The following is a 12,362-nucleotide window of genomic DNA, read 5'->3' as shown; positions in this document are numbered from 1 at the left end:
CAAGATATTCATTGGGGTTGATAAAAATATCATGCCTCCTAATTCATTGGGGTTTTTTTCATAATCTTCGTTAATAATTTGCTCAAATTAATCATGTCAAAATTGCTTTGACGCCACCCATAATTGAGCCCTCCTAACACCTTGATTTTCATTTTTGTTTTCTGAGACTCGGTTAGCATTGATTTGATTAGCCGTCTTGAAAGATTTCTCAATGAAGAACAGTGAATTAGAGAAACAAAAGAACGTGCACTTTGTGGTGGCTGGGAATTTATGTGAGGACATGGCGGTTGTCTGTCTCTGAGATTATGCAGTTATGATTCAACCCTTTAATTTTCCTTTGCAAAATGAACACAGAAGAGGGGGAACAAATCAAGCTTAGCTAATCAAAAAAGACAAAAAGAGAAAGAACTATCTTCGTGAATTCGAACCAGACAATGCAAACATTCGTCAGAAATTGATATGGGCTAGGCATCAAAGGTTGCTCGGACTTGCGACTGTTCCATCAACCATCGAGGAAGAATGGGAGACTAACCCACTCATGCCGGTTGACATTCCTGAGATTCAGGTGCCATCGCTTTCCTAGTCAGAGTATTCTGCTTATGGTCCTACTACATTAAGTCATTAACTGGAGGATAGAGTTGTAACTTGCATACGAAGGGCAAGATGGCTGTGCTAAATTTGTGCATAAAACTCATATTTTCAACAAAAAAGGGGACAAATAAATCGAAAGAAAACTTCTGTGATCTGTTGTTCAACTTCAACACACCCGCCGCTGGCCAAAGTTTTAAGAGTAGTTTTCTTGTCGTTGGACGCAAATCAGCAGTTGAAGCCTTGCGGGAAATCAGGCAACGGAAGGATAATTGGGAGGCTTGAATGATTCTCCGAAACTGAATACCGTGTGTGTTTTTAGTTCCTACGTTGATGGTACATGAATGAAGGGTGTCCACCAGCCGAGTTCGAGTTAGAATTGAAAATTTCATATTCAAACCCGTTTTTTATGTAATAGGTCTAGACCCGATCCGTATATCCAATAGGTCTTGACCTTAGAGTTTCGGAATCGGATTCGGACGGATTTCGAGTCGAATCCAGATTTACCCAGAAAGAAAAGGTCCAAATTTAAACATTTGAAAATTAAATCCAAAATCAATCATCAATCCAATCTCCAAACTTAAACAAATCAAATTACAAAGCTAAATCACAAATAACTCGCAATAGTCAATTCAAAACTAACCACAAATTAATCTACAAAGTCATTACTAAATTGTTAATTTGATAAAAGAATGTATTTAGAAATATTTATATTTTATATTTATTCGGATACGGGTTGAAATCGTATATTCCGTATCCGACCTGTTTTTTTGTTAAAATAAAAGGGTTCGAATCAGGATTCGGAATTATTTTTCAACCCAATCCGAAAAAATTTATCGAATTTCGATCGAGCCCAAATCCAAACTCGACCCGTTGATACCCCTACACGAAAGCAAACCTCGCTCCCAAACATTTGTGTTGTGCCACTGGTTTATTAGTAGAGTGCTACTTAGGCCTAGCAAAGTAGATCCCTGTTAGGATTTTGTCAAAAACAAAAAGGCTTAATCAAAGTTCTAGCACTATAATTTATGACTGATATTATTCTTTTTTTTTTTTTGATAAGATGACTGATATTATTCTAGCCTTTGCTTGAACTCTACTTCAATCCTCATTAATTTTGCTTAGATAGGGGAGGCCATCATAATGCATCAAAGGATTGTGCCTATCATAGAGCGTACTAACTTTTTTCTCAAATCTCTCTATGCACTGTTATCTTTGGTGGATTTGGAACGTAACCAGGAGAAAAGTGCCTCTGCATCAGAACAAATGTATAAAGGCTGTTTAGCTGTCTCCACGTTTGCGAAGGCTCGAGGAGGAAATAACAGCAGGACCTAATCAACTACTGTCAAAAATACAATTGCCATAAATGGTGCCATATTCAACATATAGAGTTGGTAAAGCTAATTTTTCTTGGGAATTGGGGTAAGGATTAAATATTGAGCTACACTTTACAATTGCCAGGGAACAATAATGATTCAAAATTTCCTCCAACTTTTCATTTCAAATGGGAGAGCGGGGAGTTTTAGAACAAGGAAAGGTATAGAAGACCGGATGCAGGGTTTGTTTGGATTGCGATTTATTTGTCAAAATATATTTGCTTACATAATTATTACAATTTTCAACGCACCTTTTTATCTTCCTAATTACCTTTTTATCTCACATACATCATATCACAAAAAGTGCTACAGTAAAAAAATCTCTAATAATTCACAATCCAAACAAACCCGAAGGACATGATTCATACAATCATACAAGCTGTGTGAATTGGTTAACCCCATATTAGCTTCACAATTTCACATTAATTAATCCTCCTACATCTCATCTAGGAATAGTTGGACACAAAAAAAGTTTTAAAACTTTACTCGAGTGTATAGGTTAAGGGATCAAAATCCTTGATCTGTATTCTAAAAAATTCAGGTTTTCTTGAAAAAAATTTGCCAACGGGGGTGTGTAGATATTCTTTTGAATCGACGGTGGTTTAAAGTAGCTCTAGAATAAAGTTAAAAAAAAAAAGAAAAAAATACATCTCATCTAAAACAAGGGACTAACTAACTGGTTGTGAGGCATGATTAAAAGTTTTTTCTTGCTTCAAAAAAAATTTTTTTTTTCTCTCATGACTCGTGAGAAAGGTCCACACGGGTTTTGTACACGTCTGGAACCCAACGCTCCCCATGGGCACGTGCAGAGTACCAATAACGCGTCACAAATTTTCTTCGGGGCCGTGTACGGCAATATCGAAATTTTCCTTCGTGCCCCCCAATCCCTTTAACGTCCAGTAATGAATAACGCGTCACAAATAAATACTACTAATCCGACGTACATAATTAGAATTAGAGAGCATCGTCAAATGTCAATTTGTTTGGACAACTTGATTTTGGAAACAAAATTTCAGATTTTGTTTTGCTTGCATCATACACACAATTTCCAATCACCTTTTTATCTCACATACATCACATCACAAAAAGTGCTACAGTAACTGAATCAAATAAATCATCCAAATAAATTCTTATCCAAACAAACTTACTAGGAAAGTGATAATCAAGCAACCCTTTTTGCCGGCGGAAGGATGAGTTAAGTGATTTGGAAGAGGAGCAAGGGATTTTGAATTTAAATTCTTATATTTATATTTAAATAAAAAGATAAAAAATTCAATTATTTTTTTTTAAAATTTTTCGTTCCATTACTTCTCTTCTCTTTTCCTTTCACTTTCCAATAGTCAAAAGAAAAGAATTATTTTCTATTTATCTAATAACTTTACTTAAAAAGCAAAATGTAAATAAAAACAAAATAAAGATAAATAACTTCGATGATACTGAGTGTGTTTGGATTATAAGTTATTTGAAATATTTTTACTGTAACACTTTTTGTGATGTGATGTATGTGAGATAAAAAGGTAATTGGGAAGATAAAAAGGTGTATTGAAAATTGTAATGGTGATGTCAGCAAATATATTTGGCCAAATAATTGGCTGTCCAAACACACTCACTATTATTACTATTGGATTGTCTCTTTCTAAAGAAAAATTGCTACGTTTTCTGTAAATATATTTTTAAATTATTTTATTATCTCACATATATCAAATCATTATAATAATTTTTCTTAAAAAGGAGCAATCCAAACCAAGTCTAATAAAGTGTTTCTTTGAATTAACTAATTAGTCTCTACCGCATTATCCCAGTCCTCGGGGTTAGGGACATCTTGGCTATTAACCTGTCTCGCTCCTTTGACTTTGTCTCTTCCTCCTTTGGACATTTCTTCCCTAAGAAATATCCTCTCAATTTCTTTTTCCTCAAGAAATTTTACATTTTGTAATTCTCATTTCTTCTCTACGGAAAGCCCCCAGAAAATTTTATTAGGGTTTCTATCTCACAGATGGAAACATCGAATTCCAATTCTGATGCTGCTCATGCCAGTCCTTCCGCTTCCAATTCCACGCCATCGTCTCCCAGGGATTCTAATTCAGCTCCTTCCAGAAGGTACGGCGTCCAATTCCCTCCTCCGCTCCGGTTTTTCCACTCCCCAGTCTCTTCCTTGCTGGAATATTCCGGTTTGATTAGGCTCCGACCCGACCATTCCGAAGCGGAGCACCTCATTATTGACCATCACGATACTAGTAATAGCAATGGCAGCATCAGCGCAAACGGTCCCGTTCCGGTCTCATCAACGACTGCTCTAAGAAGTGGCAGTAATGCTAGTATTGCTACCTCCAGTAATGGGGAGGTATCGATACGGATAATTGGGCCTGGGGATGGGGATCGGGTCGGATTAGTAGCTGACGCTGATGGTGATGAGGAGTCTCTTGGGTTGGGGTCGACTTCGGCGTCGGTGGATGGAAGCAGTCAAGATAGAAGCTTGGGTGCTGGGGCAGGAGCGGCGGCGGTGGATGCCGGGGGCGAAGGAAATTCGACCAATGGAAGCAGTAGAGGGGAGTCTTCGTATCAGAGGTATGATATTCAGCAGTTTGGACGATGGATTGAGCAGATTCTGCCATTCTCTTTGTTGTTATTGGTCGTTTTCATTCGCCAGCACTTGCAAGGTATCCTCAGTTTCTTTTTTTCTCCAAGAAGTATATTTCTTAATCTTACTTTTACGATCGTTATAATTGAATGTATTGCTATTTTTCTCCAAGAACTATATTTTCCTGTGTTTTAATATTTCGAAGTAAAGGGTGTAGAAATTTTTTGTTGATGTACACTGGCAGTCCAATATATTGGAAGAAAAATTAAGGAAGAATACTAGATTTTAGTAATGAGTAGCGAGGGAACTATTATGCGCGTGTAAAATTGGACATTGGTTGAAGTTAGTTTTTTTATTAAGGATACCTCAAATAAAAGGGATTGGTGATTCGTTCTTAAAAATGGGATGGCGTCTTTTGCCACAATCCAGCTTATTTGCTTCAAAGCATTTTTAGCGTGCAATGGGCGTGTTCTCTTTAATAGGCCTCATGATCTTGGTGTTACTTTGCACTTCATCAAATGAATGCAAAAAATATGTTGGATATGGACAAATTTTGGCAGCTCTCCTTGTGACTGGGGATGAAATCATGGTGACTTGATGTGCTGGTATATGGTACTTTTGCAAGAGTTTCAGGCAAACCAGTCTACTTTGCATTTTGCTTTCTTAGTTTAGCTTAAAGGGTATTTATTTAGATGGGCTTACCAACATGTATTGGCTTTTTTCTGCATAATCAAGCCTCTAGTTGCTTGAGGAGTATCCTGCATATGCTCGTCAACATTCTTTTCATTTTATATTGTAACGGTGTTTTGATAAGCCTTTCAGTTTCCAAATCTGGTTTGATGGATACTGTATTTTTGCTTCTTGCTCATACTTACCCTGGAACATGCTTAACTTATTTAAGTGGAAGTCTATTTTAATGTTCTGAGTTAGTGACTGAGAGTACAAAGTGGATAACAAATGATGATCTTCCATTTTCAATAGTCCTTTGTGTGTCTTTCTCTGTCTTTCAACGACTAGTTGCTTCTGCAATTAAAAGATAGGGAACTTTGGCCTGATTTTGTAGCCCCTTAGTCACATTATTTGTTCTTGGATATATATCTGACCTACTACTATAAATGGCGGACTTCTACATTTTGTTCTGTAGTTTGGGCTGCTTTTCCATAAATATATGAATTATCTTTAGAAGTTATTCCTGCAGGATTTTGCTTTTCCATTTTATTCTTTAATTATCAATTTTAACCAAGTTCTTACTTCACATGGTTTGCAGGTTTTTTTGTCACAATTTGGATCACCGCTTTCATGTTCAAGTCAAATGACATTCTGCGGAAGCAGACAGCTCTGAAGGTTCTATGCTATTTCCATTTTGTAGAAAAAAGTTTTGTTACCGTTTATTATTTCAGAACCGGTTTATGCTTGCTTCATGGAAATTAATATTAAATAACTGAGACGTTCAGTTGTACTAATTCTTGTTTTTGTAGGCTGAGAGAAAGATGTTCGTCCTTGTCACTTATTTCGTGGTCTTTATACTTCACGCATTTGGGATCTACTGGTGGTATAGGAATGATGATCTTTACTACCCATTATTCATGGTCCCTCCAAAGTCAATCCCACCTTTTTGGCACGCAATTTTCATCATCCTTGTCAATGGTATGAGTTTCAGTCCTTTTGTTGATAGCTTTTGTAGGCCTTGGTTTCTTCTTGTGAATTTTAACATGGTTAACATTTCTATAAATCTCCAGCCTGCATGTTTTTATTGTTCGTTGTGGTGGTGAAGGTTTTATGTATAGTGAAGTAATCCTCCAACCATGAGTTTGACAGAAAGATAACTATGTTTATTTTTTGGAATCTCTTGCTGCTTATCTTTATTTTGGATGAGTCAAATTAGTATTTTATGTTGTATTATCCTTTCTTTTGGAAGTTTATCTTTCTACATTGCTAGTTATGTGAGAATTTTATGCTCTTGCTATTCTACATGTACAATTTAGGGTCATGGAGTGTTTATCTTTTTAAACTATATATAATCATATAAATATCTGACCTGTTTTTATCATGTTGACATCGTATCATGACCTTTTATTAGTCATCTCAACTGTGAAAACCTGTTGCGCAAATGTTATTAGTAATTGTTTAGTTCAACATGTGAGTTTTAGATTAATTACGTATAAGACAACTACTTATCTGACTTACAAGCATGTTAAATTGGTAACAAATTACGTAAACTCAATAACTTTATTTCAATTTTATCAGAGTAAAAGCATCCAAACACATCCTTAGCTGTTGCCCATCAAATGATGCTGTGTTTCGTTAGCATGAAGTGAATTCGGACTAGTGACAAGTAACTTTCATTCTTCCCCTCATAAAAGGTCTTAAAGATAAATGTCTATGAATACACATTAGTACTAAAAAAGTAATAGTAAGAAGGCTAGATATGCAAGTACAATCTTCTCCAAAAATGTAAACCATTCTCTCTGATCTCCAGTCAAAGTTTGGTGGCTTCAAGTGTTATAGATGATGTTGGTAGATATCTGTAAGTGTTGTTTATTGGATAGGAGTACAAAGTGAAGCTATACATATATTTATTTAAATATTTGAAATTTTTGATATATTTCTACGTAGTAGATCGTGTAATTTCTGTTGTCTGCATAGAGGTTTAATTGTTACCCTTTTGTTTCGCATCATGATTTGGTGCCGTTTTAAAGAATCTCATAATGACATTTTACTTCAGTTTATTTGTATTATGCACACCCATATTAACTTCTCTATGTGATTACTTCCAGATACAATGGTGAGGCAGATAGCTATGGCCTTGAAGCTGGTGCTACTGATGTATTACAAGAATGGCAGGGGCCATAATTTCCGAAGACAGGTAGCATAGTATTCAGGGTGATTGTAAAGTCCCTTTTTTTTTTTTAATTCTTACACAATTCTGTCTGACATATCGTTCTTTCAGGGTCAAATGCTAACTTTGGTTGAATACACATTGTTGCTATACCGTGCATTATTACCGACTCCTGTATGGTATAGATTCTTCTTAAACAAGGAATATGGAAGTCTTTTTTCATCGCTGACAACAGGGTTGTATCTAACATTTAAACTTACATCTATTGTTGAGAAGGTATGATTACCTAACAACTTGTTCAACTGTCATTAGCTATTCTTGTCCAAACTCTGCTGCTGATCTTATCACAATCTTTTTTGGTGCTACTTTCAGGTTCAATCCTTTTTGGCAGCCTTGAAAGCACTATCCAAAAAAGAAATTCATTATGGATCTTATGCTACATCAGAACAGGTATGTATCTCTTTGGAGCCAGCCTATTTTGCTTAAATTTTGCAAGTTTTTTTAACAGTCTATTTGGATTTTGTGATAATCAAGAATAGTCTCGAGCCTTGTTTTGTAAAAGCAGTAACTACTTCCTCAGATAAGATCATCTTTGCCATGTGCTGCACTTGTTTAAAATGTTTTTGCTTCACTTTTACCATGAGTGATACAACTTACCTTATTCCAGTAATTAACATTTTGTATGGAGTGATGGGCTTGTATCTTTTCATTGGCTTTTCCAGAAGAGGCTTGATTTTTTGAGTACATATGTCATGTCAATTATGGTGCTTTTCTAGCATAATATCCCTGTAGTATGGGAAGTCTCTGGTCTTGTATATTCATTTGCTGTTGCGCAGAATGGATAATATTCCAAGAAAAGGAAATGATCATTCACATTTAACCATCTTTTGTACTAGTTGAATAATTAACTTGCTGGTTCGCTGCCAACATCACTTAAAACTGCCAATGTGGTATGGTGTGTCATCAAATGCATGGCATAAAAAGTATGATATTCTGGCTAGGTCTACATGCCTCTGGAATCTGAATTTCTCAAATCTTGCATTGTCCTGTCTTTTGTTCTATCTGTTTTTCCCGCCCTTATTGTATGCCTTCTTTTTATTACATATTAGGGGTTTTGATGGAATGATATCTTGGAAACTTGATTAAATGGTTTTTGGTTGCTGTTTAGAGTTTTTTAGTATATTAAATGGTTTTTGGTTATTTTTGAATTGTTGATCCTGCAATTTGTATGAATTATGTGTCCTATCTTGCTTCTCTCAATAAAAGCTAGATGTTGGGGTACTTCCGGAACTTTTTGGAATGCCCTATCAGATGTAACTTGAGAGCTTGTGTATTCTGGAGTGTCAGTTGCTCATGTGAAGGTTGAATGTGTCCTATGGTAATATATAATTGTTTCCCACTCTGCATGGTGATTTAATTGTGGATCATCCAATGCAGGTAAATGCTGCAGGTGACTTGTGTGCTATATGCCAGGAGAAGATGCATGCCCCAATTTTATTGCGTTGTAAACACATCTTCTGCGAAGATTGTGTTTCAGAATGGTTAGTTACATTTTTGTTACTGCATCTTCTTCTTCTTTTACTTTAAACAATAAATGAGGTTTCATATGGTTTTTACTCCATAAACTTTTTGTCACTTCTATCTTAGCATTTGCATAATGTGCATCTCTTGCTTTTTGGGGTTCTCATGGTCTAAGAAAAGAAGATATCAACATGATGCTCCTACTATACATTCACATGAAGCCCATTGTTGACAGAATAGATCCAGTATTGTTAGTAGTGTTTGGCAAGTTCTAGGACCTTGTACCTAGATTTTTGCTTTTAACTTGTCCTTTGAGGGGAATTTCTGGCATCCTACTTATCACTGCTGGAACTTTCTATCTTTTAGTTATTGAGTTTTGGTTCAGTAAGTTGTGTCTCTCACGCAGATATCAAAGGCAAGAAGGTTGGCCTTTGAAGCATGCTTGTAAGCTTCAGTTTCATGCCATTCAGGCATCAATTCTGCCTGTTTTGGGCCTTCCTGGGGGGAACTATTTCTCTACATGTAGATGCTGCAATGTGACGTGACGTCCACCTTTGGCCTTTAGAAGAAACAAATTTTTTTTTTTGGTGTTTGTGTTGGGGGGGGGGGGGCGCGGAATGGTTCAGTGGCACTTCAATTGTACGTTGAAACTTCACTGATTAATCAAATTGTGGTACTGAAGATTAATATTTGACATAGGATTTGATATGTGGGAGTTACTGCAATCTTGTGTTCTTTCCAAATAAGCTTAAGTGCTTCTGCTATATATATTGCTGAAGTTGGCTCTGTGCGAGGCACCGCAATATTTGGTTTTGATTATGAAGTTTGGTAACTGTTTCCTAATCAAGGGTTTCTTCAAATTTTTGCAGGTTTGAAAGAGAGAGAACTTGCCCGTTGTGCAGGGCATTGGTTAGACCAGCTGATTTACGATCATTTGGTGATGGTTCAACAAGCTTGTTCATCCAAATGTTTTGAAGTTTTATACCTTCCTAGAAAAACTCTCCCCTACAGTGGCATTTCACTGAAGTATCTTCTTATAAAGTAAAAACACTGCCTCATTCTTGGGTTGCCTGTTGCCTCGTTGTGCTAAAGACGATGCACGAGGTAGATAAGGTCCGATCCAAGACCTGGACAGATGGAAGGCTAAATTGCCGTACAGATGTTTATTCACTCTCAAAGTTGAGCAAAAGTAAATGTAAAGTTTGATGCCTCTCTCCCCCAACCAAATGAAATCCCTATACAACCCCCAAAATCACAGGCGGGAGTGAAAGAGCATATCCTTTTCTTTATCTGCAATTAGATGATTACATTATTCGATCTTCTGGGCAGTTTATCTGGTGTTATGCCTGTATAGGGTGATAACATTGTCGATAAGACAGAGCCAAAATTCTGGGACCCTTGTATTCGACATCAGTGTTTCTTTAGAAATATGCTTAAATCACCATGATTCTGTCTACTGATATTTCATTATCTGATTGGCAATGTACAAGTTTTAAGTATTTTGGAACTGTTAATTCTGTTCCCTTTTTTACTTTTATTTTTTCTGGTTAAAAGGTCTAGTGTAGCAGCTAAGCAGATGGACTTCGAAACTTAATTAGAACAAAAAGTGTGTATCATTTTAAGATTCAAATCGAGCTAAGCAATGATTTCAACAGATAGGTATATCTCCGTTTGGTGAATCAGTTTTTCTATTTTTTTCTTTTTTTTCATTTTGGTTTTTTTTTGGGGGGGGGGGGGGGGGGGTTGTGGAGATGGGTAAATAGACAAATAGTTGGACATGGACGTTTTTCAAAACCACTACTCAAAAAAGAAGCAAACAAAAAACACAAAAAGAAAACCCAAAAAAAAAAAAAGAGAGAAAGAGAGAAGCTTCAAGCTTATGATCTGTTTGTTGAATTGGGACAAAAAGAAAGAACATCAATGGTTGGCAAGGCAGATGATGGCGCCCACCAAAAACCATAGTATGACTGATCTAGATGCTTTGATCAATTGTGGACAGGGACAGAAAGTCACAGGTGCTCCAGTCCCACAAACAATCTACATAATTTCGAAGAAGACTTGGTACTGCTCCTGTCCTGTACAAAGAGGCAGGCGGCCCCCGGCCGTCTGCAACTGTTGTTCCTCATCACCTAAGTAAGTGTAATCCACCCACACCGGAATAGGATGGATCGATCTCATTCATTCCAAACTACATATGCTCACCAATTTAGTTTCTCTACCTGACCACCACATACTAATTCATTTTCTTGACCTATATGATGAACTTAACTACCGTCGAAGCTTTTTTTGTTTTCTTATTAATACAGGTGCGCTCATCGGAAATTGCCATGAGGCGCACAAGATTCTGCACCCATCAAATAAGCGACGAAATATTACTATTATTTTATCAAAGCGTTTTGCTTTCTTAAGAATGCTTGTTAGTTCTTGGTCTCGACTAAATTTCAAAACCTGATTTGAGACTCTGGTTTTCAAAAATCTACACGTTGTTACATTTTCAACTGCTTTTCGTATCTTGACTATGGGAGAAGGCCCATGCAAAGCATGGGAGTTTATACCGAAATTTGGTAATGTTGGATAATTTGTTTTTATCTTAGGCAAGGCATACTATTGTTAATGGTAGCCAAAAATGTCATACCATGTTTATCTAAACATTGCACATTATTATAATAGGTAATCAGTTGAGAGAATTTTAAAAGTTTTCCCAACCATAGTGAAGAGATAATAGACATAGTTATAGTTCAAATTGAGGGTTGATGCTTAAGTAAATAACTGGGGTAGCAGTCTCGCAATCTTTTCTATTGAAGAGTAGGTGATATAGGAACGAGAAAAGACACTATCAGATTTCTACTTCTCTAGGTACGGTACTTCTTAATTGGTAGTTGAGCACCTTCTGCAGAATTTTGAGTTTTAGTAATTATGGTCGGAACTTCTAGAGTGGAGCTTGGTTTTGTTGTTACTTCTGAAGATTTCTGTGTCACGAGTTCAACTAAATTCAGTAAGAAAATAACATAGCATATGAATATAGAGATTTGTCTATTTCAATCCACACACACCAACTCATGCACTTAACTATTGAAATAAAAAATTGCATCACCTGTAATATACTTTTAAAACTGGATCAATCATTCAAACACTTGCTAAAATCGCCACATAGTTGTACTCAATGCAATAAAATTGAAATCACATTCAAACAACAGACGACATGCATCAAGTGGAAATACACAATTACCTTGTACCTTGAGGAACAAAATGCAATCTAAGAAAATTTGCCCACACTTCACACACCTGCAATAGCTATTACAAAAGTTAAATTGGGAATTTTTATTGTGCAAACAAAGCTATACAGTTAACAAAGCGAGAAGAAGAGTGAAAATGAGCATACCTCTATAAATCTGACTCTAATAGTGTGAAATAGAAACATCTGAACCCACAGTTTTTATATTAATGACTACCATTA

General features: G+C 36.2%; 1 protein-coding gene across 1 annotated transcript; it reads left to right on the top strand.

Moving 5' to 3' along the window:
• Positions 1-3,752: 3,752 nt before the first annotated feature.
• Positions 3,753-10,419, top strand: LOC113725245 (uncharacterized). Its single transcript, XM_027248289.2, has 8 exons — positions 3,753-4,624; positions 5,813-5,889; positions 6,024-6,192; positions 7,323-7,411; positions 7,496-7,660; positions 7,757-7,834; positions 8,822-8,925; positions 9,775-10,419. Exons 1-8 carry the CDS (start codon positions 3,961-3,963, stop codon positions 9,878-9,880), a joined length of 1,452 nt encoding a protein of 483 aa, XP_027104090.1. The 5' UTR covers positions 3,753-3,960; the 3' UTR covers positions 9,881-10,419.
• Positions 10,420-12,362: the final 1,943 nt, after the last annotated feature.

The sequence above is a fragment of the Coffea arabica genome, chromosome 2c (assembly GCF_036785885.1).
Source record: "Coffea arabica cultivar ET-39 chromosome 2c, Coffea Arabica ET-39 HiFi, whole genome shotgun sequence".
In the NCBI taxonomy this organism is placed as follows: Eukaryota; Viridiplantae; Streptophyta; class Magnoliopsida; order Gentianales; family Rubiaceae; genus Coffea; species Coffea arabica.
Note: the sequence above shows the minus strand (reverse complement) of the source record. Positions and strands in the feature narration are given on the sequence as shown.